Raw genomic sequence first — 27,017 nt, 5'->3', positions numbered from 1 at the left:
ATTTTTATAAATGCCTTAGACACAGGCATAGGTGGATGGATTAGTAAATTTGCAGACGACACTAAAGTCGGTGGAGTAGCGGACAGTTTGGAAGAATGTTACAGGTTGCAGGGGCACTTGGATAAACTGTAGAATTGGGTGGAGAGGTGGCAAATGGAGTTCAATGCAGCTATATGTGAGATGATGCACTTTGGGAAGAATAACAGGAAGGCAGAGTACTGGGTCAATGGAAAGATTCTTAGTAGTGTGGATGCACAGAGGGATCTTGGAGTTCATGTACATAGATTCCTGAAAGTTGCCCACCCAGGTTGATAGTGCTGTTAAGGCGGCATATGGTGTGTTAGGTTTCATTCGTAGAGAGATTGCGTTCTGGAGCTGCAATATCATGCTGCAACTATACAAAATGCTAGTGAGGCCACACTTGGAACATTGTGTACAGTTCTGGTCATCATATTTCGGGAAGGATGTAGAAGCATTGGAAAAGGTGCAGAGGAAAGTTGTCAGGATGTTGCCTGGTCTGGAGTGTAGGTCTTATGAGGAAAGACTGAGAGACTTGAACCTGTTCTCATTGGCAAGGCGGCAGCTAAGAGGGTATTTGACAGAGACATACAAGATGATCAGAGGATTAGATAGGAAAAAGACTTTCACTGTCCACCCTAAGATGATGACGTCAGCTTGTACGAGGGGACATAACTACAAATTGAGGGGTGATAGATTTAAGACAGATGTCGAAGGCAGGTTCTTTACGCAGAGAGTGGTAAGGATGTGGAATGCCTTACCTGCTAATGTAGTCAACTCAGCCACATTAGGGAGATTTAAACAATCCTTAGATAAGCATGTGGATAATGATGGGATAGTGTAGGGGGGGACGAACTGAGAATAGTTCATAGGTCAGCCGATCGTTCTCTGTTCTAATACTCCAGGTGTGACCTCACTCAACCTGGTACAGCAACAGCAAGATATCATTGCTCCTGTACCCAAATCCTCTTGAAATAAAGGCCAACAGACCATTTGACTTCGTACTCTCACTGAACCTGCATGTTTGCTTCCTGACTGGTGTACAAGGACACCCAGGTCCCTTTGTACATTAACCTTTCCCGATCTTTATCATTTATAATAATAATTTGCCATTCTGATTTTCTTGTACATATTGTACCGCATCCATCATTCAAATGATTTAACTTGCCTTGAAGCCTTTTTACTTACACCTCACCACACACAATTCTTCCAAGTTCTATTTCACCAGTGAACTTGGAAATATTACATTTGATTCCCTCATCCATATCACGGAGATAGACTGTGATTGTTAGGGCTCAAGTATTGATTCCTATAGTACCATGCTCATCATTGCCTTTCCAAAAAAGATTCATTTATTCCTTCTGTTTTCTGACTGCTAACCAATTCTCAACCCATTACCACCAATCCCATATGCTTTAATATTGCACACTAACTTTTTATGTTGGATTTTGAAAGCGTTATGAAAATCCAAATGTACTACAGCCACTGGTTCCTTCACATCTATTCTAATACTTATACTCTCAAAAAACACTAGATTGCCAAATGTGATTTCTCTTTCAAAATCCATGTTGATTTTGTTGAATCCTGTTGAGATTTTGTAAGAGCTATGTTACTGTATCCTTTATATTAGACTTTAGCATTTTATTTACTACCAATATTAGGCTAACTCTGTTAATGTTCAGTCGAATATCATTTCTGCCCATTTGCCTGGATGAGTGTAGCTCCAACTATACACCATCCAGAACAGAACAGCTGCTTAAATGGCACCCCATTCATCACCTTCGAAGGGCCAAATGGCTTACTGCTGCCCGTTTCAATATTTACTTCCTACAACATTGACAAAGAGAAGCAACCATTTGTAACTTCGACATGATGTATGCCATTAACTCCCTGCAGCACCAAAGACAGCACTTTCTAAACCTGTGACTTCTCCCATCGCGGGAAAGGACAAAGACAGTAGATGCACAGGAACACAGTCACCAGCAAGTTGCCCTTCAAGCAGATTACCATCCTGACTTGCAACTATATCAAGCTGTTATATCAGTGTCAGTGGGTGAAAATCCTGAACACTGTGGTGCACTAACCAATTGACTGTGTGGTTCAAGAGGCAGCTCACCACCAGCTTTTCAACAGCAATTAGGTTTGGGCAATGAATGCTGGCTCAGCCAGCACTGTCCATATCTCAGAAACAAACAAAAGATACTTTCAAAAAAGTGAGAACAATAATTCTGGAGGATAATAACAATCTTGGGAATTACTGATAGATATTTTAAAATTTGATTTTGCTGTTCATTTCAATGGCGCTGTGTTTGCCAAACCCTCAAGTTTCAAAATGTACAATTTGTACATCTTTAAAATATAAAGTACTCTCTCAATGAGCATGTGTTAGGTAACTAAAACATCATGCTCATTGTTTCATACAGGTTGGAAAACAAGTTAGCAGCATGAGACAATACAGCGAGTTTGCCAATGCCTCGTCACACAGTAAATTAGGGTGCGGACGTACGCTAACTGTCCATAGAGCGAGATCTGGTTACCTTTCCATATGGCATGGCAGGGTGTGGGTAGGCTGGTCAATTCATCACAATGAAAAACCCATCGGCAACTTATAACTGGCATGCTTTACTAATTTAAGGCTCATAGAAAGGGATAGGGGATGCAATATAATTTTACAAAATGAGATCCCAGCTTGGTTACACATGCATTAAAACATTCACAAAAAGACCAGCCTTCATACCCAAACGATGCATAATGCAGTGCTGTGTCACCATCCTCATCATGAATCTCCAGCTTAGCATTTGCCTGCAGAAGAATTTTCACCACCTCGAGGTGCCCCTGATGAGCAGCCACCTGCAGTGCCGTCTTGCCCTGATTCTTAATGTCAACCTGCACAAGAAAATATTTGAATGACTTGTCAGTGAATGTTTCATAAGCAGCTTTTTCTGCAGCATCACTCTCTTGTATAAAATATGAATGAAATTATGAGAGGCATAGATAGGGTGGAAACAGCAAGGAACTTCTCCCCATGTTGGAGGGATCAATGACCAGGGGGCATAGTAATGGGCAGGAGGTTTACAGGAGATGAGAGGAAATGTCATTTCACTCAGAGGATGTTGGGAATCAGGAACTCACTGCCAGTAAGGGTGGTCAAGGCAGAAACCTTGAAGTATTTAGATGTACACTTGCGATGCCAAGGCATACAAGGCTATGGACCAAATGCTGGAAAATGGTTTTGAATAATCACTTGGTTGTTTTTGATCGATACAAACCCAATGGGCCAAAGGGTCTTTTCTGTGTTATAGATCACGATGACTGTCTCAGCCAGGAACCCAGTCAATAAAATCCAAACTTTCACATAAGTGACAGGTGGGTCACAAAAATTCCTTTGATTTGCAAAAAGTATAGCAGGGTGCAAGTTATAAGGTTGCTCATATAAAAGAACAACAGAAAGGAATGCCAATCAACTTTTGGCTCTTCAAGCAGCATTGTTATGTTTAAAATGGTTCCGGACTTATGTTCCAGGCTGCACAATTCAATATGGGAATGTATTTCCTGTTTTGTTACACTTAATCTTTTATTTGCTATTTCTTTCAATAACTGTAGTGATTATGTAGGAGCATCTTTGGGCACTGCAAAAATGCCAGCAACTAAATATTTCCCATTTTCTTTGTTATGATAGTGGCCTTCATAAAAATTGCAATAGAGAAAGTCATAAGCTACAATAAATAAATTCTGCAATGGTTTAACAATACTGCTACCAGTCCCATTCTGTGCAGCCACTCAAAAATCAAAACTATGCAATGCATATCCTACTTAAATATGGCAATGTATCAAATCAGACAGTTCACCTGTTAATGTCAAATTAATTTAGTAAACAAGTGATTAGATGACAATATCAAACAGTTCCAGTTAACAGGTAAACAGGTGTTTGTTCTGACTGATTCAGGCTCTTGTGGTGCAGTGGGAGCGTCCCTACCTCTAAGCCAGGTGGTCAGAGTTCAAGTACTGATCCCATGGTATCTCACTTGTCACTGCCTTCAACTCATTCTTTATACTTCCTGTCTGCTCTCCAATTCCCAGCCTGTGCCACAATATTACTACCAATCCCATGTGTTTTGATTTTTAGCAACAACGGTTTCAAGTGGCACTCCGGCAAAAAAAAGCTTTCTGAAAATACAAATATATCACATCCACAGGTGTCATGCTACCACACAACAATTGTAACTGACTTCAGAATTTTCCACACTCATCATGTTCAGCTAAAACTCTAATTCTGGGTTTTTTCCTTTCCTCCATTTTAAACAACGTGGTTCTGGTTGCCACCCTCCAGAATCCAAAACCACCACCAACACATCCACTATTTCCGATGGTCAGTTCAGGAACACATTTTTCATTTCAGTTCAGAAGATACCAGTGTTAGGTTCAGAGGACAGTTCTGCTTTGTCTCCTAGAAACATTCAGGGACCATTTACCTTGGCAGAAGGGCTTAATTTGTGGAACTTTCAAAACTAGAAAAGTTTGATTAGAATTGGGCAGGTTGTTAGAATCAAAAAAGTTAGCCCCTCAGATTTATGAAAGAAAATCACATCAGTACTTGTATCCATTTTATTACTCCATATATTTTGTAGTTTCCTCAAAAATCTACAATTCCAGATCAAAAACATGAAACAAACCCTTTGTCAGTCAGGAAACTTTGGGGTTAAACTGTTACTATACCAATGGTCCTGTAATGTCCTGTGAGTAATTTCTCACTCAACTCCCCACAGATACACAAAAATGTGGTTTACCACAAAATAAACTGTGCGATGAATTTAGAGGAATTTTCAAGTAAGCAGGCTCACTTGCCTTCTCTGGATATTTCTGAACCAAATCTCGGACCTTTGCAGCATTGCCATGAGCAGCCTCGATCACTATCCGTCCAGGATTATTCTGATCTGTCGACTGTGACAGCAATTTTTCGAGGACAGAGATAACAGAACCTACAGTACATGAACAGAAAGATAATTCTTAATGCTTGTGGCTAAAATTATTTGAACTAAACCAGTACAGAGGAACCTTATTTATTTGAAAGACACGGGCGAGGAGTATTTCGTTCAGTTAATCGAAATCAGGATAATTGAATGCTGGATAACAGTTTAGCCAAGCATCAAGACCTTGTAATTTTGCTGGATAACCCGATATTCGGATAATTGAATGCTGGATAATCGAATGCTGGATAATCAAGATTCCTCTGTTCACTGCAAACTTTGGCATAAAATATGTTAAGAATTGATGCAAGATTTTAAAATTTTGCTTTTAAAAAATACAATGCAGATTCTTCTAGTCTTCAATTCCTTCCTATTATTTTTCCTCCTTGTCACAGAGGAAGGGTGCAAGCAGAGATCATTGGGCATTTTCCAATATTCACTAATGCTGCTTTCAACCAAAGACTAGATGGGAATCTCATAGTTAAGTCAAATGATTCCTCATGGAATATCTGTGAATTGCACACTTCGAGTAGGGGTTAAGGAGGAAACTCTGATCATTTCACTTCTCTCTAAGGTTACTTCCAACATCTAATGTCAGCTACTACAGCATGGACCTTGGAACATCACCACCTGCACCTGCACCTGCTCAGGCCCATCAGCAGCTTGCATTTCTTTCAAGAAAAAAAAAGCACAGATTTTGTTTCAAGGTGAAATTCATCAGGGTTGGACAATAGAACACTTGTCAATTCTGTCAGCAGACATCAACATCAAAATACCCATACGGAGGGGAAGGAGTATCTCCCATACCCCAGGGAGAAGTGATTTCTACACAAGATTAGGTTACAGAAGCTTGGGTTGCTCTCCTTGGAGGTACGCAAGATAGGTTTAGATAAAACAGACTATCACAAGAAAGACTTTCCATTAACTGATGCCACAAAAACAGATTTGAGATTTTTGCTTACTGTGCAATGACCTGGAAAATCACTGCTTTTGAGAGTGGTGGAACTAAAGATGATCAATGATTTTAAAAAGGTAACTGGGTAAGCACTTATGGGAAATGAATTTACAGTGCTACAGGGCCTGATTGGATTGTTTGATGGCCCAAACAGCCTCCTCCTGCGCAGTAAGAGAATGGGTCATGCAATAGAACAAAAATTATGGACTTCCAATCTCATTTCTTCACTTTGTCCTTGGCTCCCACACAAATATTTGATGAACTCATGCTTCAATCTGCTGCTGATAAATGTTCTATTTCACTTACTACGCAAGTGAATTTTGTATATTTGAAATGCATTCAACTTGGAGGAACAGAAATGTTGCGAGTACGTCAAAATTATTTTTTGATTTACAATGCAGAAGACTGAGGCTACTGAAAGCACATATTTGGTCATGAAATATGAGAAAAATGTCATTGCTTTGGTTTCTGACTGACCTGTAGGAATTATGGAATTATCTAAAAGCTGAGAGAGAAATTCTAGAAATAAAACAAAGCTAATCAGAACCGGAGGGGTGGGGAATAGACAGTTCAAGAACTTATTGTAACATCTCCCCATCACACCTTCTCATTATGTGGAGGTGCTAGTGTTAGACTGAGGTGGAAAGGTCAGAAGTCACACGATACCAGGTTATAGTCTAAATTAAAAGCTTTCGGAACGCTGCTCCTTTCAAATAAACCTGTTGGATTTTAACCTGGTGTCCGACCTCGACATTCCTCATTGGCCATCATTAACATCCTTTTGTTATAAAACAGCAACATCCTCCAAATCACTCTAAACAATGCTCAGTGACATTTGCCGGTTTATTAAAAAAGGCTTGATTTTAATGTGTGTTGTTCCAACGTATTTGCACTATAAGTGACCAGAAGAAAATATACCTTTGTGTTTTGTGGCTGTATGGCTAATAGAGTCAGAGATGTACAGCACGGAAACAGACCCTTCGGTCGAACTTGTCCGTGCCATCCAGATATCCTCACACAATCTAGTCCCATTTGCCAGCATCTGGCCCATTTCCCTCCAAACCTTTCCTACTCATATACCCATCCAGATGCCTTTTAAATGTTGTAATTGCACTAACCTCCACCACTTCCTCTGGCAGCTCATTCCATACCCGTACCACCCACTGTGAAAAAGTTGCCCCTTAGGTCTCTTTTATTTCTTTCCCTTCTCACCCTAAACCTAGGCTCTCTAGTCATGGACTCCCCGACTCCAGGGAAAAGACCTTGTCTATTTATCCTATCCATGCCCCTCATAATTTTGTAAACCTCTATAAGGTTATCCTTCAGTCTCCGACACTACAGGGAAAACAGCCCCAGCCTATTCAACCTCCCCTTATAGCTCACATCCTCCAAACCTGGCAACATCCTTGGAAATCTTTTCTGAACCTTTTCAAGTTTCACAACATCTTTTCGATAGGAAGGAGACCAGAATTGCACGCAATGTTCCAAAAGTGGCCTAACCAATGTCCTGTACAGCCGCAACACGACCTCCCAACTGCTGTATTCAATACTCTGACCAATAAAGGAAAGCATACCAAATGCCTTCTTCACGATCCTATCTACCTGCGACTCCACTTTCCAGGAGCTATGAACCTGCACTCCAAGGTCTCTTTGTTCAGCAACACTCCCTAGGACCTTGCCATTAAGTGTACAACTCCTGCTAAGATTTGCTTTCCCAAAATGCAGCACCTCACATTTATCTGAATTAAACTCTGTCTGCACTCCTCAGCCTACTGGCCCATCTGATCAAGATCCTGTTGTAATCTGAGGTAACCTTCTTCGCTGTCCACTACACCTCCAATTTTAGTGACATCTGCAAACTTATTAAATGTACCTCTTATGCTCACATCCTGATTATTTATGTAAATGATGAAAAGCTGTGGACCCAACACCGATCCTTGTGGCACTCCACTGGTCATAGGCCTCCAGTCTGAAAAACAATCCTCCTCCACCACCCTCTGTCTTCTACCTTTGAGCCAGTTCCTTATCCAAATGGCTAGTTCTCCCTGTGTTCCATGAGGTCTAGCCTTGCTAACTAGTTTCCCATGGGAACCTTGTTGTACGCCTTACTGAAGTCCATATAGAACACATCTACTGCTCTATTCTCATCAATCCTCTTTGTTACTTCTTCAAAAAATGCAATCAAGTTCATGAGATATAATTTCCCACGCTCAAAGCCATGGTAACTATCCCTAATCAGTCCGTGCCTTTCTAAATATATGTACATCCTGTCCCTCAGGAGTCCCTCCAATAAGGTGCCCACCACCGAGATTACTGAAGTCCATATAGAACACATCTACTGCTCTATTCTCATCAATCCTCTTTGTTACTTCTTCAAAAAATGCAATCAAATTCATGAGATATAATTTCCCACGCTCAAAGCCATGGTGACTATCCCTAATCAGTCCGTGCCTTTCTAAATATATGTGCATCCTGTCCCTCAGGAGTCCCTCCAATAAGGTGCCCACCACCGAGATCAGGCTCACTGGTCTATAGTTACCTGGTTTGTCCTTACCATCTTTCTTAAACAGTGGCACCACGCTAGCCAATGTCCAGTCTTCTGGCACCTCACCTGTGACTATTGACGATACAAATATCTCAGCAAGGGGCCCAGCAATCACTTCCCTACCTTCCCACAGAGTTCCCACCTGATTAGGTCCTGGGGATTTATCCACTTTTGTGTGTTTCAAAACATCCAGTACTTCCCCCCTCTGTAATATGGACAGTTTTCAAGATGTCACCATCTATTTCCCTGCATTCTATATCTTCCATGACCTTGCAAAATACTCATTTTGTATCTTCTCCATCTCCTGTGGCTCCACACAAAGGCCACCTTGCTGATCTTTGAGGGGCCCTATTTTCTCCCTAGTTACTCTTCTGTCCTTAATGTATTTGTAAAAAGCCATTTGGATTGTCCTTAGCCCTATTTACGAAAGTTATGTCCCTTTTTGCCCTCATTTTCCTCTTAAGTATACTCCTAAGGATTCACTTAATCTATCCTGCCGAAACCTGACATGTACTTCCTTCTTTTTCTTTACCAAACCCTCAATATCTTTAGTCATCCAGCATTCCCTACACCTACCAGCCTTTCCTTTCACCCTAACAGGAATATACGGACTCTGGATTCTCGTTATCTAATTTCTGAAGGCTTCCCATTTTCCAGCCACCCTTTTACCTGCGAACACCTGCCCCCAATCAGCTTTTGAAAGCTCTTTCCTAATACCGTCAAAATTAGCCGTTTGCCAATTTAGAACTTCAACCTTTAGATCTGGTCTAACCTTTTCCAACAATATTTTAAAACTAATAGAATTGTGGTTGCTGGCCCCCAAGGTGCTAATTGTAATTAAATAATGATAATGAATTAAGAAATGACAATACACTGAAATTGTGCGTTTCTAGCATCAGACTGAAGCCTAATTTTATCAAAGGTTTCTATGGGAGCCAAGGACAAAAAGGAATGCAAGGGTGGAAGTCCATCATTCCTGTTTTAATGGATGACACATTCTCTTACTGCACACGAGGAGGCTATTTGCCCCATCAAACGATCCAATCAGGCCTACTGCTGCATCCTATCTCTGCAATACTGTCAATTTATTTCTAAGTGCCTACTCAATTTGAAATATAAAAATAAACTGGAAAAGCTGGGACTCTTTTCACCAGAGCATAGGAGGTTGAGGGGTAAAATCATGAGAGACATAGATCTGTAATACTGTCAATTTATTTCTAAGTGCCTACTCAATTTGAAATATAAAAATAAACTGGAAAAGCTGGGACTCTTTTCACCGGAGCATAGGAGGTTGAGGGGTAAAATCATGAGAGACACAGATAAGATGAATGACAAGGGTCTTCCCCCCCCCCCAGAGTGGGGGAGTTCAAAACTCGGGGGCATATTTTCAAGGTGAGAGGATAAAGTTTAAAAAGGACATGAGGGGCAACCTTTTTCTTTTATAGTGAATGTGGTTCGTGTATGTTACCCTTTACAAACAATGAAATTCATTTACGGAATTAGAGCTTTTTTTTTTTAAAAGTGAAAATTAGAAGTGGTGTATGGTTCGCTGTATTTTCCAATTCTGTTTCATAAACCTAGCTTCACAGATTCACTATTATCTTAAAAGCTACATCACATATTTAATGATAATAATTATATTTGTTCATGAGGTACTAGCTAAAGCAATAACTCCAATCAAGAAACTACTGTTTTGAATCTCTTACTTGCTGAATCATTGGTGTTGTCTGTTGTCATGAGGTTGGCATCTACTTCTCCTGGTTGTGCTGCAGTTACACATGCGGGATTAAAGGTCCAGGTTTGACCCCCAACTCCCACGCGTAAATCTCCATCGCCATATACTTTTAATACCTTCCCAACCTGTCCCAATGCCTGCAGGGTATACAACAGAAATATTTAGTGTAAAGATTCCAGATTATAACACTGGTTTAAATTTAAATTGTTTTAAATTGAAGAAAGCAAGATAGCAACTTCTTATTCAGGAGTATCTGAAACTTTTCTTCAAAACTCAAATGATTGAAGTATTATTTAACCATATCTGGTCAAAGCTGAGTTGATTTATTCTACCAAAGCACTTGACTGGTGCTGCAATGGCCTGCATACTCATGGGGGATAAATAAGGAACAAAAATAGGCTTATAATATCACAACTTAGTCACCTCCGATAGTCAAACTGGGTGAGGACAGTACGGAGTTAAACCTGTAGCTCCATTCACAGTTTAATAGTTTTCTAAACACACTTTCTTGACCACCATGTGAAGACTGGGCATTTGCACTAAGAACTACAGAGTGCCAGATACTACAGAATCATACCTGCAAGGACTCAACATGGGGATGGGGAGGGGGAGGGGGAGAGGGTTGTGGCAGTGCCAGAGAGCCCTTCCGAATCAGCTGTTCAGAGTTATCCAGAAGTTGTACAAGAATTCCTGCACAGGCATCTGCACTCAGTCAAGTTGATAATGCTCTCATAATCAATGCAAAGTAGGTTACAGATCTAATAACAGATGATTCAGAAAGCACTAATCAAGGAATTTCCAACGGTCAGATCATATTTCCTGCCAAATATTTCACAAAGAAATTAAAAGGCACTTACTGGAGTCATGCTGTCTGTCCATTCTCCATGACCGGTCTGAAGTCTTTTTACAGTTTCTAAATCATCCATTACGCGAACAATATCACCGACTGTGAAAGTGTCAACCTTAGAATGAAATCAGAACTGAACTGAATTCTCAAGAATAAGCAGCATTTTATCTAGGGCTTCAATATGAATACACAGTGCAGATTCATATTTCTGAAGTTAAACAGATACAATAATCTCTAGTATAAAAACTGTATGCAACTTAACCTAGCACAGACCAACATCTTGTACATTGCTGATTTGGAACAAGTTGCTTTAGGAATATTTAATTCCAGTTTTACTTACTCCTGGTGATTGTTCAGGAGAACATATACCTCTTGTGTTTTGTTTGTATGGTTGACAATAATTACGTCATGACAATGAATTAGAAAGTGACAGTACACTGAAGATATGCGTTTCATTAAACCCATGGGGAGCAAACTGCACCTAGTATGCCAAGACACACTTACAGCACAGAAACAGGTACTGGACACAACTAGTGCAGGTCAGTTTACCTGCTCCACACACACCTCCTCCCACCTTACTTGATCCCAGCTAATTAACATAGCCTATTCCTTGCTTCCTCATGTACTTGCCTAATTTTAACAACCTTTATTGCATCTATACTATTCAATTCAATCATTCCATATGATGGCAAGTTCCACATACTCAGCACTCTCTTGAATGAAGATGTTTCTTCAAAGGTTCCGCATCAGGTTTATAACTGACTATCTTGCATTAATAATCCCCCCCTTTGAACTTCCCAAAAATGAAACATCTTCTCAAACTCAATTCTATCTTCCACCAGCCAGTTTTGAAACAGTTTCTACCCTACTGTTGTTAGTATACTAAACTCCTCCTCCATTATCCTATCTACCTGTGACTTTTCTTTCAAGGAGCTATGAACCTACACTCCAAAGTCTCTTTGTTCAGCAACACTCCATAGGACCTTAGCGTAAAGTGGACAAGTCCTGCGAAAATTTGCTTTCCCAAAATGCAGAACCTCGCATTTATCTAAAATAAACTCCATCTGCCACTCCTCAGCCCACTGGCCCATCTGATCAAGATCCCATTGTAATCGGAGGTAACCTTCTTCACTCTCCACTACACCTCCAATTTTGGTGTCATCTGCAAAGTTACTAACTATACCTCCTTTGTTCACATCCAAATCATTTATATAAATGATGAAAAGTAGTGTACTCAGCACTGATCATTGTGGCACCCCACTGGTCACAAGCCTCCAATCTGAAAAACAATCCTCCACCACCACCCTCTGTCTTCTACCTTTGAGCCAGTTCTTAACCAAATGGCTAGTTCTCTCTGTATTCCAGGAGATCTAACCTTGCTAACCAGACTCCCCTGGGGAACCTTGTCGAACGCCTTACTGCAGTCCATGTAGATCACATTTACCATTCTACCTTCATCAATTCTCTTTGTTACTTCTTCAAAAAACTCAATCAAGTTCATGAGAAACGATTTCCCATGCACAAAGCCATTGTGACTATACCTGATCAGTCCTTGCCTTCCCAAATATATGTATATCCTGCCCCTCAGTATTCCATCCAACAACTTGCCCACCACCGACATCAGATTCACCAGTCTAGCTTGTCCTTACCACCCTTCTTAAACAGTGGCACCATGTTAGCCAACTTCCAGTCTTCCGGCACCTCACCTGTGACTATCGATGATACAAATATCTCAGCAAGAGGCCCAGCAATCATTTCCCTAGCTTCCCACAGAGTTCTAGGGAACAACTGATCAGGTCCTGGGATTTATTCACTTTTGGTGTTTTAAGACATCCAGCACTTCCTCCTCTGTAATATGGACATTTTTCAAGATGTCACCATCTATTTCCCTACATTCTATATCTTCCATGTCCTTTCCCACATTAAACATTATTGCACAATACTGGTTTAGTATCTCCCCCATCTCCCGTGGCTCCACACAAAGGCCGCCATGCTGATCTTTAAGTGGCCCTATTCGCTCCAGAGTCATCCTTTTGTCCTTAATGATGTATTTGTAAAAACCAGATGCAGAAAACCAGAATATCCCCCCTCCACTACAAAGCCATTCTAAAAGTCTTCAAAGCACATGGAAAAGAACCAACTGTCCAATTATGAATCTGTATTGTTTTACAAGTTTATTCCAAATAAGACAGATAAGATTATGACAAAGTGAACCTAACAGAAACTAATGATTGCAAGTCAATCTTGAGTCACCATATATCCCAAGTCATTTTATGTACCGGAAGTGCTGCAATAATGTTGAGCGGATTTTGTAACAAAAGTAAATGGCTTATTGCACTCATTGCTATTAACATGTAAATTTAGACAGCAACTTCACACATGGTCATCGCTAAATGAGAAAAAGAGAAAGTTGCTGTCCGAGATGCCCTCCTACAACAGTACCTCATCAAGAGATTCAGCAAGGAAATGCATGAAATGTCATGACATTACTGTATGATACACTTTAACCTCATGAGAAAAGGTTAACACTCATCTGTCCCAGTGTAAGTACACTTTAACAGCATAGAGAACATTTCTTCTTGTCATGCAACCGCTCTGTCTTTGAAAATTGACTCAAGTGTGGAGTCTTATTCCTTCAGATTTTAAAAAAATCCTTCAAGTTGAGGGTGCTGCACTTCTTTGATTGATAGGGAAGTTTTGTGAAAAAAAACCATAAAGTATTTTCAAACAAGCATGAAGCTGGTGTTATTTATATGCCACTGTAATCCTGTCCATCAATTCTAAACTGCTTTAGAAGAATCCAGGTCATATTGTTAAAACTGTTCATTAATAGCATTACAAAAACTAACGTCCCTGCAGCTAATCTTTGGGTTGAGCCACAGAAATTATATTTTGAATCACATTAAATATTCAAACATACAAAAACATTAATGTAACTTTGCATCAGCTACCCATACAATGTAGCCCAACTGGTTATTAAAAAATACCCAATTCCTTAGTCAAATTAATTTCCATTACCAGAAAATCACAACTGAGTCTTAAGTCATAATGTGAATTTCCAGAGGCTGAAGATTAAGTGAAGTTGAGAACACCATGACCTAGAAAGCAATACGGAAATTTGCTGCAATTCCTTGCAGCAATTTATCATTCCAGTGAGCCAGGTATGTCAAAATCCCCAGAGTTATGGAATAAAATTTAGCATAATGATTTGATTAGAAGCAATGGCATATAACTGGCACAGGAGCTGCTGTACCCTCATTGTCTGCCAAGAATGGATAAACAGGTTAGGTTTCAATAAGGGAATTGTTCATCTATTGTCCTACAAAAGAGAACTGTTTCAGTCATTAAATAAGTAATCACCAGTTTGAAGAGTCAAAAGTACACAGTACTGTTACAAGATAAGTGGCTCAATTCATTTTCATCTGACATGGCTTCGGGAGTAGGTAATTGCAATACATAAAAATGCTTATCAGTCTTTGCACACACTATCCAAACTAAACAGAAATGAAGAACATTGCAAAGAATTACATAAAGAATAGTCCTTCACTTCAGTGACAGTTAAGAGTCCATTAGGAAAAGATGCTCTTCTGTTAAGTCTGATGTCAATTTTGAGGATAAAGAAATATCCACAAATCTATGGGCAATGGCTCTAAAACAGCTGAAGGTAATACAACAATACTAATTTTGAGAAACACTCCAATTACACCAGTACCAATCCTCTTTGATGCTTGACAGTTTATCATGTGCTTCAAAAGCTGTGGTATTTAGAAGATTATTTGTTTCAATTTTTGTTGACAGGCATTTATGAAGTACAAGCATTTGCCCATTCAAATCAGTTCCTATTGTAAATATTAATAATAGGCTAGTTTGTTAAATCTAACATCCTGAATGCAGCTTGAGCCAACTTTTAAACATTGTAATTACATTTAAAAATGTACCAAAATACTGATGTTGTAAGTCTTAAATCAGCTTTCACAATAATATTTGCCTATATTTTTGAGTAGCTTAAGTTCCCAGAGTTTCCTAGACAGTAAGTATAGCTTCAAATAACGTACATTGCTTATTATGTGCTAAATGCTAATTTCCTTGCGCTCTGGAACAATGACTGTATAACAATATAAAAGTAACAATCCCTTGTACACAGAGTTTCAGTGCAAGTTAGTAGACATCCAGCCTAGGAAATAGTCTCAGACTTTTGAAAACGACTGCAAATCTTTCAGTTAAGCACACTAGGTAATTATTAATTAACATAAATGTTCTGTTTTTCTGTTTGACTAGTGACATACCAGTTCTCTGAATTCTGGCAACTCAGTTCCTAGTTTCATTGATGAATGGATTAATCTTTTATTACTTGTAAATCCTTCTTGCATTATTGTATTCTGGCGTATTAAACTCTGTATATCTGAAAGTATCCGAGTCATGCTCTAATCCCATGTCAAAAGATTTTCTTGTCTCAGGATGTTGAAGACATTTGATTTTCTATTCAGGATTGGTCTTTGGAGAAGAGATTTTTCAAAAAAGTTATTGTTGAAATGATACTTTTTAATGAGACCCTGTGTTCTGATGCAAGAGATAAGTATTGCCATTAAAAATGACCACCATCACCTATTTGATTGCCACTCTCAACCAAGAATTCAGCCTCGCAGTTGCCCGAGAACAGATTTTAAAGGGAGTCTTGATTTACACTGTGATAAAAGAGAAACTTTGCTCAGCTGTACAAACGTCAAAGCAGAAATACAACTGCAAGCCCCAACTATTAAATCCTTTAGCCCCAAATGTAGCTTGGATGTTGTGACTTTGCTGTGAACAATTTGAGCTAGTAATAGCATTGCAACTGGCTGTGAAAGAAGCAGATTAATAGCCACCGTTGCAGTGGGGAAGCTGCAACTAAGTGCACGTGAGTCTAGATCTCTACTAAAACTATCATCTTTTCATTGGCAGCTGCCTTAACAGAGCATGAATAGCATCTATATGTTGAAACACTGGTAAAGCACCTGTTCCACGAGCCTAGCAGGGAATTTTAGATCTGAAGCGGAACATGCTCCCATCAGTACAATCATGCCCAAGGAAGAACCTAACAACTAGTTCTGGCACATTAAGGAAAGTTACAATCAGTTAAAGACCTGAAAATAAACATAGACAAATTTAGTCCCTTTTGTTAATAAAATATTCCCAGTTGAGGTTTTTGTCCATCGATGCAGCCCCTTTATCAGTAGGATAGATGCATGCAGGGAATGCAAGCCAACAGCTGTCAATAGAAGTACTCAGTGAAAACAAATTGGTTTGACTTTGACATAAAGCAAACTTTTTCAGTTTCTGCTTTCTTGTTTATTGCTGATTAATAACTAACTGGGATACTGACTACAACACAAAAGTAAAATACTGACAATATTGGGAATCTGAAACAATAACAGAAAATTCCGCAGGTCATGCAGCTAGAAACAGAGTTAGCATTTCAGATTGATGACCTTTCATCAGCTCTGAAACAACAACTATTTCTCTATCCACAGATGCTGTCTAACATTTCTATCATTTTCTGTTCTTGTCTGGGACAATCGAAACCTATTTTCTGCTAATGCATACCATCGTTACCAACTGTCACCTTTCAGAGTGTTGTAAAACAGGTAATAGATAGGAATCGTATGCCAGGTCGGGTCTTTAAGACACTGACTGAATTATTGAGTTGTAGAGCTCACATCCAGTTAAGTCAAAACTCCTTTAATACGCTAATTACATACTGACTAATCAAAAAGGACTCATAAGAATTGCATCTGTTTAGCATAATGATTTTTAAATTGCTTTTTTGGGGGTTAAGTGTGACATGTTTCACTGGTGCAAAACATCTTCCAGATAAGAAAATAGGTTCTACTATTAGCTATACCTTGGTAAGAGCTCCAGAGTGGAAGGTCCATCGAATGTTATTGCTGTACTGAACTCTCACATCTCCTCGGTCAGTTATTCTGTGCACTGTACCAGTCCGCCCAATATACTATACAAAAGAAGGAGATGGGGATTATTTCATTCAGAACAGTGAGTGAGAACTCTGTCATTCTGCAATTCTGAAGAAAAATTGTCCAGTTCCCAATCCCTAGTACGGAACTAAAAGTTCTGCAAGCATTGAAAAAGTGACAAGTGTATCATTCAGTGCAGAGTATGTTTATAACAGGTTGAGACCACTATTATTATTACTACATTTAATTGTTACTTCAAGCCTTTGACCTGGAATCTGGGAAAGTTTGCATTTGGCAATTTTTTGATTGGCTTTAGGCTTTTCCTTTCGTTTCTTTTTCTGTAAATTTTCTCATAAATTAATGCTGAATTTTCTCAAATTCTGAAATGTCCAGTTGAACCTTTTAAATCACTGTACCTATTTTGAGATTCAGGCCAAGAATCAGACAACACCTTGGGCACAATTTTCTGCCACGAAGATTTAATCATATCCAGACTCAAAGAAGAGCCCTGAGCCAATGGGGGATTAAAAGCAGCTGGGGAAACCTGGTCACCTTGAAGGGAGATAACCGTGTGGACCTGACAGAGGTGTATCACATGTAAATAAATTGGACATATAAATCAAAAATTACAAAAGGCAACTGAAGAAAAGTATTGACAAATATGTTCATTTATGCAGCCCCAAATATCCAAGGCATTTTGAAAGTACTCAGTCAGACAAAACAAAAATGGATATTGAGATAGGAGGAGATTGGAGATAGGGGGTCCCAAAAACTTTGGTTAAAAAAGTCAATATTAGGAGAGGTCTTAATAAGAAGAAATTGATGGAGAGGCACATGAGTTTTGAGAACACATTTCACAGTGTAGGAGAACTGCATTGTTATAGGCGTGATGTTAATGATGGAGAGGATTGTTGGGGAAGGTGGAAATGCAGCAAAGTCCAGCAGTAGATAAATGAAAAGTTAAAGGGTGTAGGAGGGGTTGTACAGTTAGAGAAGGATACATAGGGAGGGTAAGCCCTAAGAGACTAACATTCAGAACACTTGATTTCCACATCTCACCACAAAACAGATTCCCAGCAATATAGAGATTGGTGAGGAAGACCTGGTACTCTTCAATCCTGACTCTAGACAATAAGACATCCCATATCTTCAAATCAAGATCAGACAAGGAAACCTGCTAATTACCACCTACTATCCCCACTGGATTCTTGAATCAGTGCTGAATATTGTTTGGAGACTGCACTGAGGGTAGCAAGAGCAGAGAATACACTCACCGATGAACTTCAACACCCACAAGCAACACCACTGACAGAACATAGCACATTACAGCCCCTTTGGCCCTTGATGTTGCGCCGACCTGTGAAACCAATCTGAAGGGACCATCCAACCTAAACACTGGCTGAGCCCTCCGTGAAACAGCATCTCAAATGAAATTTGCAGCAGGGGAATACAGAACCAATGAGGGAATAACCTACTTTAAACTTCTCCTCACTACTAGATTTGGGTGCAATCATTCCTCATGCATATGACATTTTATCTCCCCACTGAAGACCCATTCCTCCATGGTGCATTTTACTATCATGCTGAAAAGCCCTGATTAAGAATTAATTAGCAGTTCTTAAACTGGCATCCAAGTGGTTTGAGCCATCAGCAGCCATTCCGCTAAAATCTGCGACTCATAGATATTCTTCGTTGAGTGGCTTGCATCCTACATCCTAGGAGCTTTTCCTCTACCTACAAGGCACAGGTCAGAAGACTGATGAAACACTGTCTTAGACATACGCAGTTGTAACACCACATAATAATCTCAATACCACCCAGGGAAAAGCAGTATGCTTAAACAGTATTACTTCTACTATCTTGCACATTCATTCCCTCTACTACTGACATATTGTGGTTGTAGGGAGTTCTATGTACAGAATACACTGTAGCAACTTGGTAAGGTTTTTCGGCTGCATGCCCCAAATCTGCATCCTCCATTAGGTAACTTTTTCTTTTATTCATTCTCAGAATGAGCATGTCGCTGGCTCGGCCAGCATTTATTGCCCATCCCTAATTGCTCAGAGGGCAGTAAAGATTCAATAACATTGCTGTGTCTGGATTCACATGTAAACCAGACAAGGTAAGGATGGCAATTTCCTTTCCTAAAAGGAATTAGTGAAGTATAAGGATTTTTCTGACAATTGACAGTGGATTCATGGTCATCATTAGATTCTTAATTTCAGATTTCAATGAATTCAAATTTCACTATCTGCCATGGCAGTATTTAAACGTGGGTGCCAGAACATTATCTGGATTAACAGAGACATATGCACCAAGCAACCCCACTGCCCTGTGGCCAACCACTTCAACTCCCCCTCACATTCCCCCAAGGACACACAAGCCCTGGGCCTCCTTCACCACCAAATCCTAGCTAACCAACAGCTGGAGTTAGAACACTTCATCTTCCACCTCGGGATCCTCCAACCACACAGCATCAATGTCAATTTCACCTGTTTCCTCATCTCCTCTCCCCTCCCCTCACCTTATTCCAGATCCAACTCTCCTGAACCATCTTCCTTCCCACCTACCCGCTCCACCCTCTGCTCTGACCTATCACNNCCCCACATTCCTGATGAAAGGCTTATGCCCGAAACATCGACCCTCCCACTGCTCGGATGCTGCCTGACCTGCTGTGCTTTTCCAGCACCACACTTTTTGACTCATGTCCAGCATCTCCTCACTTTCTCGCTGGATTAACAGACCCACAAATAATACCACTAGGTCATTGCCTCCCTCTGAAGGCAAATCAAGGGCAATAGATGCTTATCAGGGCCTTCTCAAGTAATACACAATGGTAATGTGAAGGTATTTCGCTGTTCCTTCATTGAAAGGGAGGAACACTCCTGAAACTACCAAAAATAAATGTGGGAGTGCCTGCATCATTCAAACTGCACTGGGTTAAGATGGCATCTCATCACCACCTTCTGAAGGGAAACTAATAATGCCAGCTTTGCCAATGAAACCCATCCCAGAGAACGAAAAAAGATCAAAAATTAATTTGTAATAAAGCAAACACAAAATTTCCAAGCCTTACCAGTAATGTCTATATCCTAAGAATGAATTCAAATGAGGGGATTATATTCATTTGCAACATAGTGAAAGTAAAATATTAAACAATGTTGACAGAGATGGTGAGGTATAAACTCCAGTATGAACAGGAGTTTTTAAAAAAATGTTTGCAATCTTGAAAGTCAGGATAGAATGTACAGTGCTTTAAGTTATGGAAGATCAGAAGCAGGTGATCACGTTAAAAAGAATAAATGGAAAAGGAATGAGAAAAGGACAAGCAAAGTTGAAATGTTTATTTGAATTTATAATTAAAATGGTGTTTAGGACGTAAACATTGTGTCTCATCGTTACTATTACAGGAATAAAGCAATTCTTGAAAACGTTACACCTGTATTTATAGAATGGATATTAACAGTGTATTTTAGCACTGACAGGTTGCTAGTCCTGCAAAAATGGAACATTTCTAAGATGCTGACAGCATTGAGAGCTACCTCAGCCATTTTTGGATTCCATCCTCCATGTCCTTCCTGCATCTGACGGAGAATATCTACATCAAGGAGGCATTTCACCTTGTCATTGTGCTGGAATGAATGTCCATCAGCACTTTCCTGCCTAGGGAGTTCAACATGCTCACCTGAAAGAACAGTAATCACAATAAGAAAAGCTCATGAATATTTTGGGAAATGTGGCCACATGTTGAAATTACCATAAGGCATAATCTTACAAGTGCTGTGTTAAATCTCAACAACACAATTATTTCTAACAATCTGAAAGCTGATCAAAAATTGAAAGATGTCTGAAAGAGCCTGACATTTTTCTACAGATACATTTTACAGCTACTCGCTCACTCATTTCCAAGGTCTAAAGCAAAACTGAGCTCAACTGTCACCAAAGAGAACTTTCTAAACGGTGAGAAAATTCGTAAAGCCAAAGTACAAAGGGATCTGGGAGTGCTAGTTGAGGATTCTCTAAAGGTAAACATGCATGTTAAGTCCGTGATTAAGAAGGCAAATGCAATGTTGTCATTTATCTCAAGAGGGTTGGAATATAAAAGCACTACATGGCTTGGAGAGGGTGGACGCTAGGAAATTGTTTCCGTTAGGCGAGGAGACTAGGACCCGTGGACACAGCCTTAGAATTAGAGGGGGTAAATTCAGAACAGAAATGCGGAGACATTTCTTCAGCCAGAGAGTGGTGGGCCTATGGAATTCATTGCCACAGAGCGCAGTGAAGGCCGGGACGCTAAATGTCTTCAAGGCAGAGATTGATAAATTCTTGATGTCATAAGGAATTAAGGGCTACGGGGAGAATGCGGGTAAGTGGAGTTGAAATGCCCATCAGCCATAATTGAATGGCGGAGTGGACTCGATGGGCCAAATGGCCTTACTTCCATCCCTATGTCTTATGGTTAAGCAGAACTCAGATTAAAATAAAGTGATCCAAACGAGTCACTAATGCATACAAAAAGGAAACACTGCAGATGTTAGAGGTACTCAACAGGTCTGGCAGAACAACAATGGTGAAAGGTCACAAGTGTGAAATGTTAACTGCCTCCCTCTCCACAGATGTTGCCAGACTGCTCAGTATTTGCAGCATTTTCTGTTTTTATTATGCTATCACCAAATAGGCTCACAGCAAATTACAGAAGAAAGAATATTGCAAAGAATGTCCAGAAATTGATCTTCAAAAAAAAATTTAAAAATTTTGCAGCAGCTTTCAGATTAAGAACATTCTAAAGTGCTTCTCAAGAAATTAATTACTTCGCAAAAAGACTGAACACCAAGTAAAAGTCAGCCAGTTAATACACAATGTGATCCCCAAAACAGCAATGAAGACAAATAACTAGATAACTAATATGTTGCTGTTGATGTCAGGATAAATGCTGTCCATAATGCCAATGAGGTCTACACTGTTTCCTCACACAGTGCTATTGGATTTAGGAGATGTATCCAAGAGAATGAGGAGACTTGGTCTAGCTCCCTTCAACCCTGTCCCAACCTCTGGATGCGAGGCTTGAACCAACAATTTTTTAACTCAGAGCTAACAGTGCAATCACTGAGTCAAAGCTAAAAATCAGAAACAGTATGGGCTGAAAGGAAAAACTAATGAAGGTATTACTTTGAGTATTATTATGCAAGAAATTGGTAAAAAGATTATTTAAATCTCCCAGTCTAATGTTACTATGACCACTATCAATGTAAATCTTCCAGAATTTTTTTTTTGAAATGCTGTGGGCCCAGAAAGTTTGACAGGGTACACTGAAATTTGTCCCAGTATTCAACTAGTCAAAGTAGGTTAATCTGTATACAAGCAAAATTAAAAGCTGCAAATGTATCCTTTGTAAAAACAGAACAAAAATTGAATTGGAAGACAATGTTCCAAGCTGTTTAAAATTACTTTCCCATCACTAGCTGATCAAACACATACACTTACAGTATGTTGGTTTTTCTTTTGCATGTTATGTATGTGGAACATATTTTAACAATATTCAGAAATTAAAGCCGCCTTGGTTTTCACTTGAAAGAAACTTTTAACACGTGGCAAAAAAAACCTGAATATTTTAGCTGCAATTTTGGTTTCAGCAGGATAGCCAAGTTCTATGATCATTGTTGATGAAATGCCAGTAATGAGAGAAGCCAGCTTTCAAAAAGAAATTCTCAAACAATCTTAGAGCTCCAAATCATTGACAGAATCTGGCAGATGAGAACTTTGGACTAAATGTTTTTCAATCCTAAAGGTGCCAACTGTTAACTCGAAAATGGTGATGTTATTTCTCACTTATTGATAAACTGAAATTGCAACTGTATATTTTAAATAGACCAAATAATTAATTGCAAAGGAATTTTAGACGTTTAATCCTCATAACCTACAGCAAACCGTGCACTATGTTTTAAACTAGAGCTAGGGTGGGAGCATCAGTTGTGTTCTAGCAACATACAGCCACCTCCAGTAGTCAAAGTCCAAAAACAGGGTTAAAAGTCTTGGAATTCAAACCGACAGCTCCCCCATTAATTGCTTCAGATAAACTGACATTTGTAAAACTGCTGGGCCTCACCTCCCCACCATTTAAATCTGGCATGGACTGCACAGCAGTTTGTCACATAGATCTGATGTGGAGCTGCAAGATTTGAGGACAGCTGATCTAACCCCACAATGCCACTTCTTGCAGTAACATCAGCACAGAAAGGGGAGGGGCAAGACTAACAAAAGACTCATCCACTGAGGGAGCAAAAAGTAGTATGGGCTGACAGAATTGGGGTCAAATCTGAAAACATTTCGTCCGGTGCAGGTTAGTTGATTAGTGCAATGCTAAAGCTGAGGAACATTAATTAGTCTTCTGCCTCTAAAGAATAGAGGTTGGTGGCTTCATTATCTGGAAAACTCTGCTGGTAGTTGAAGGCGTTCAGCTGAAACACCTTAATTGCCTGCCCTTGCTCTGTGCCTTGTTGATAACTGCATTGTTTGAGTGGTGCAGATTTGAGTTTGACGTCAGTGGAAGTAAAATTCAGAAAAGGTGGACGACTGATGTCTGAATTGATACTAGCCATTTTATATCATCACTCAAGGCAATATCAGTCTTTTGAAATTGGTGATTTGTAGTTTTATTCCTGTTTGCAGTGGACAACAATCACAGACACCATTTGAACAGTGTGGACTTCACAGTTGAAATGCTACAGTTTTACTTCTTTGACAGGTCGGAGAGGGATTTCATAGAGCTTTACCTGCATGGAAGATTACTTAGAGAAATTAATCAGCATATGACACAGTCAACCGATGTGACCTGGGCTCTTTGAGCCACTGTCTTTTAGGTCATTCATTTCTATATTTTTCTCACAGTTAATCAAATCTATTCCAACTGCATGCAAGCACCCACAGTACTAATTCATTCCAAACTCATTCCAAACTGTATTGAAATTATGGCACAATTGTTAACTCTATGTTGATTTGTATCTGTCATGTTTTCTAACTGTTAGAAGTATTTACAAAATCTAAATCTGTTTGGTTTTGAAATGGAGCCTTCAGTTAGTGAGAGCATCATGTTACTCAGTCTATCTACTGGGTAAACTGAAAGAAAGAAAACAGGAATAGGATGAATGCTTCATGCTTTGCCAAGACATCTCTAGTAACCTGCCCAAGAATTTATACAGGACTTTGTGTTCTCCACAAGACAATTAGAGATTTGCTTGGAAATAATATCAACATTTGCACACAACACCAAAACAGGAACATAACAAACCATAAGGAAGAATGTCAAAGAACATCTGGGTCCCAGTTAGGTAAATAACAAAAGCAGATGAAATCAACAGTTTAGCAAGGATAATAGGGACTGTAGAAAAATGGCACATTTCTCATAGAAGATAAACAGAAGACTTTAAATACAACTAAACAGACAATTTCAAAAGCAGATTACAAATAGAAATGCAATAATGAGGGTATATGGGATTTTGTGTTGTTTATACATTGAACACTAAACAGGTGACAATGAATTTACTCACTGCACCGATTATGCTACAATGGGTGTACAGTGTGCAGTTGCAAAAACCCCTTTCAAAACAATATTAATCACCATATACAATTCATCAGGATGATAATGAAGAAAAATTAGTGTAAAATTCCCTGCAGCAGAGAAAATAAAAAAATGGCAAGTAGAAAATACTAGATCTGGCAGCATCTGTGGAGAGAAATCAGAGTTAGGAGGAAAGGTCACTCGACATGAAACGTTAACTCTGATTTCTCTCCACAGATGCTGCCAGACCGGCTTAGCTTTTCTAGCACACTATTTTTATCTCTGATTTAAGGCATCCATAGTTCTTTCAGTTTTTAGAAAAATATTAGGTCCATTGGTCAGTGTTTCAGTAAGTGTTATTACTTTAGGATAATTAATAAAAATAAAAACATGAAATTATAAATTTTATTCCTCAACATGGGAGATCTCTCAGAATCTGGAATTTGTCAATAGGTCCTCCTTTTCTACTGAAGTCAACATGGTTTATATGATAAAACAATGTTAGAAATAAATAAAATGAAGCACAACACTAAAAGCACAACAGTAACTTTGTGAAGATATGTTTGGCTGACCTCACCCTGACCTGCAAGATACTGACACCATCATTTTTATGGAAATGTGATTGTAACAGAAGTGATTCACAGCTGCAGTTCCTTGCACCAAGCAAGCCAGTATCACTTCAATCTGATTAAAACTACAAAACAAAGATCCAGTGCCAGCAGACTGCTTTGAACAGCACTATTCAATTATTAATCAGGACAGTCTTCAGTACATTCTGTTTTGATTTAAACTGATAAATCTGCATTTGTGTAGAAATCTGGGCATCACATTGGTCTGATTTTAGACAACTTCATCATCCAGCAAAAGAAAATTAAATCATCCTCCTGTCTTGAAGGAGGATAGTTTCCTGGATCCCAGATCTTTCCACAACCAACAAAGGGTAGTTATTGCTTTCAAGGCACTGCCAAAGTAGCTCAATGACTAACCACCAGGGGTATTGAACCAAAACCTGCAACCCATTCTAAAAGATGAAAGACTTAACAACAATCTAGGTTTGTTCAATATATCATTTCAGTTGCATGGCACTGTAATCTTTTGCCATAAACTTTGTGTCTTTTGATCCTGTTCTACAACCACCTGATGGAAGGAGCAGCGCTCCGAAAGCTAGTGCTTCCAAATAAACATGTTGGACTATAATCTGGTGTTGTGTGATTTTTAACTTTGCAATCCCAGTCCAACACAAGCACCTACAAATCATGACTAGTGTTGTGTGATTTTTAACATTAACCACCAGAGGGTATATCTGAGCAATGCAAGCTTATCAATTCTCAGATCATCAGGTCCACTGTTTAAGTGGAACAGCAACATTGAGTGTTTGTGTCATTTTGGGTAGGAACATGACTTCAAAAAGCTACATTACTGGACTGTCCAGTTACTGGGACTGTTAACAGATGTTTGGACAAAGAAAAAAAAGAGAGGGTACTTCTCATTACATTGAAAATGCTAAATAAATTAACATGTTACAGACACAATGATACCCATTTCGGGAACAAAGTCTCGTGTCAAAATGGTGATTATATTTATAAAGTCTGTACGTCAGAAAATGCAATTTCTTTAGTATCAAGGTTAAGGGCAGACTAAATATGACTCTCAATCACGGCTTCCAAGAGTAAGAAATCAACAAAAAGGGTCAACAGGTACATGTTATTCAACACAAGCTTGCTGCTGATATAACCTTAGAAACAATCCAAACATACCTAGTTTTGGCAAATGATCTTTGTAGTAGTAGCCTCCTGCAGAATCTGTGACATACTTCAAATCAACCTTTCCTTTGTGACCCATTCGATAGACATTGGTTGTCCCGTTTGACCAGGTGACACTTGAAACACTTCGCCCTGACTCCGTATCCCAACCACGGATATCAACTACCTTCCCAATTTTGCCTTCCCCACCTATAAAGCAAAATAACATTTTACAAAAGTGCATAATAAATTAAAGTCATTCATCTCATTCACAATTAAGAACTCTGCTGTACAGGGTTAAAAGTAGCAGGAAAAAGTAAATTTGCAGGCACTCCATACTTAAATTTAAAATACTAAAATTAAGGAGTTTTGAATCCTCATTAAAAAGAGCAAAATCTGTAGTTTGGAAATATAACGATCAAACAGTGCTAGAATCTGACAACGCATAGGATGGAAGCTGCAAAGCAGGACGAACAGAGTAGTGTTCTCTAGTTTACTACCGGTGCCACGAGATAGCGAGGCGAGGAACAGGGAGAGGGCGCAGCTTAATACGTGGCTGCGCAGCTGGTGTAGGAGGAAGGGCTTCAGATATGTAGATAATTGGGATGCCTTCTGGGGAAGGTGGGACCTGTACAAGAAGGACGGGTTGCAACTGAACTGGAAGGGGACCAATGTCCTGGGTGGAAGGTTTGCTCGAGT

General features: G+C 39.4%; 1 protein-coding gene across 9 annotated transcripts in view; it reads right to left on the bottom strand.

Moving 5' to 3' along the window:
* mib2 (MIB E3 ubiquitin protein ligase 2) overlaps positions 1-27,017 on the bottom strand; it is a 212,291-nt gene that overhangs the window by 38,706 nt on the left and 146,568 nt on the right. For 7 of the 9 annotated variants that reach the window (XM_043676270.1, XM_043676267.1, XM_043676262.1 and 4 more), the window contains 7 exons: positions 26,334-26,528; positions 20,561-20,712; positions 16,949-17,056; positions 11,078-11,182; positions 10,192-10,357; positions 4,864-4,997; positions 2,756-2,904 (listed from right to left, as the gene is read on the bottom strand). In XM_043676270.1, coding sequence (XP_043532205.1) covers positions 2,756-2,904; positions 4,864-4,997; positions 10,192-10,357; positions 11,078-11,182; positions 16,949-17,056; positions 20,561-20,712; positions 26,334-26,528 — 1,009 coding nt within the window. The remainder of the gene's footprint in view (positions 1-2,755; positions 2,905-4,863; positions 4,998-10,191; positions 10,358-11,077; positions 11,183-16,948; positions 17,057-20,560; positions 20,713-26,333; positions 26,529-27,017) is intronic. The other 2 variants (XM_043676266.1, XM_043676268.1) reach the window with 2 other exon arrangements.

This window comes from Chiloscyllium plagiosum, chromosome 34, assembly GCF_004010195.1.
Source record: "Chiloscyllium plagiosum isolate BGI_BamShark_2017 chromosome 34, ASM401019v2, whole genome shotgun sequence".
In the NCBI taxonomy this organism is placed as follows: Eukaryota; Metazoa; Chordata; class Chondrichthyes; order Orectolobiformes; family Hemiscylliidae; genus Chiloscyllium; species Chiloscyllium plagiosum.
This window is presented reverse-complemented; position numbering and strand designations above follow the sequence as displayed.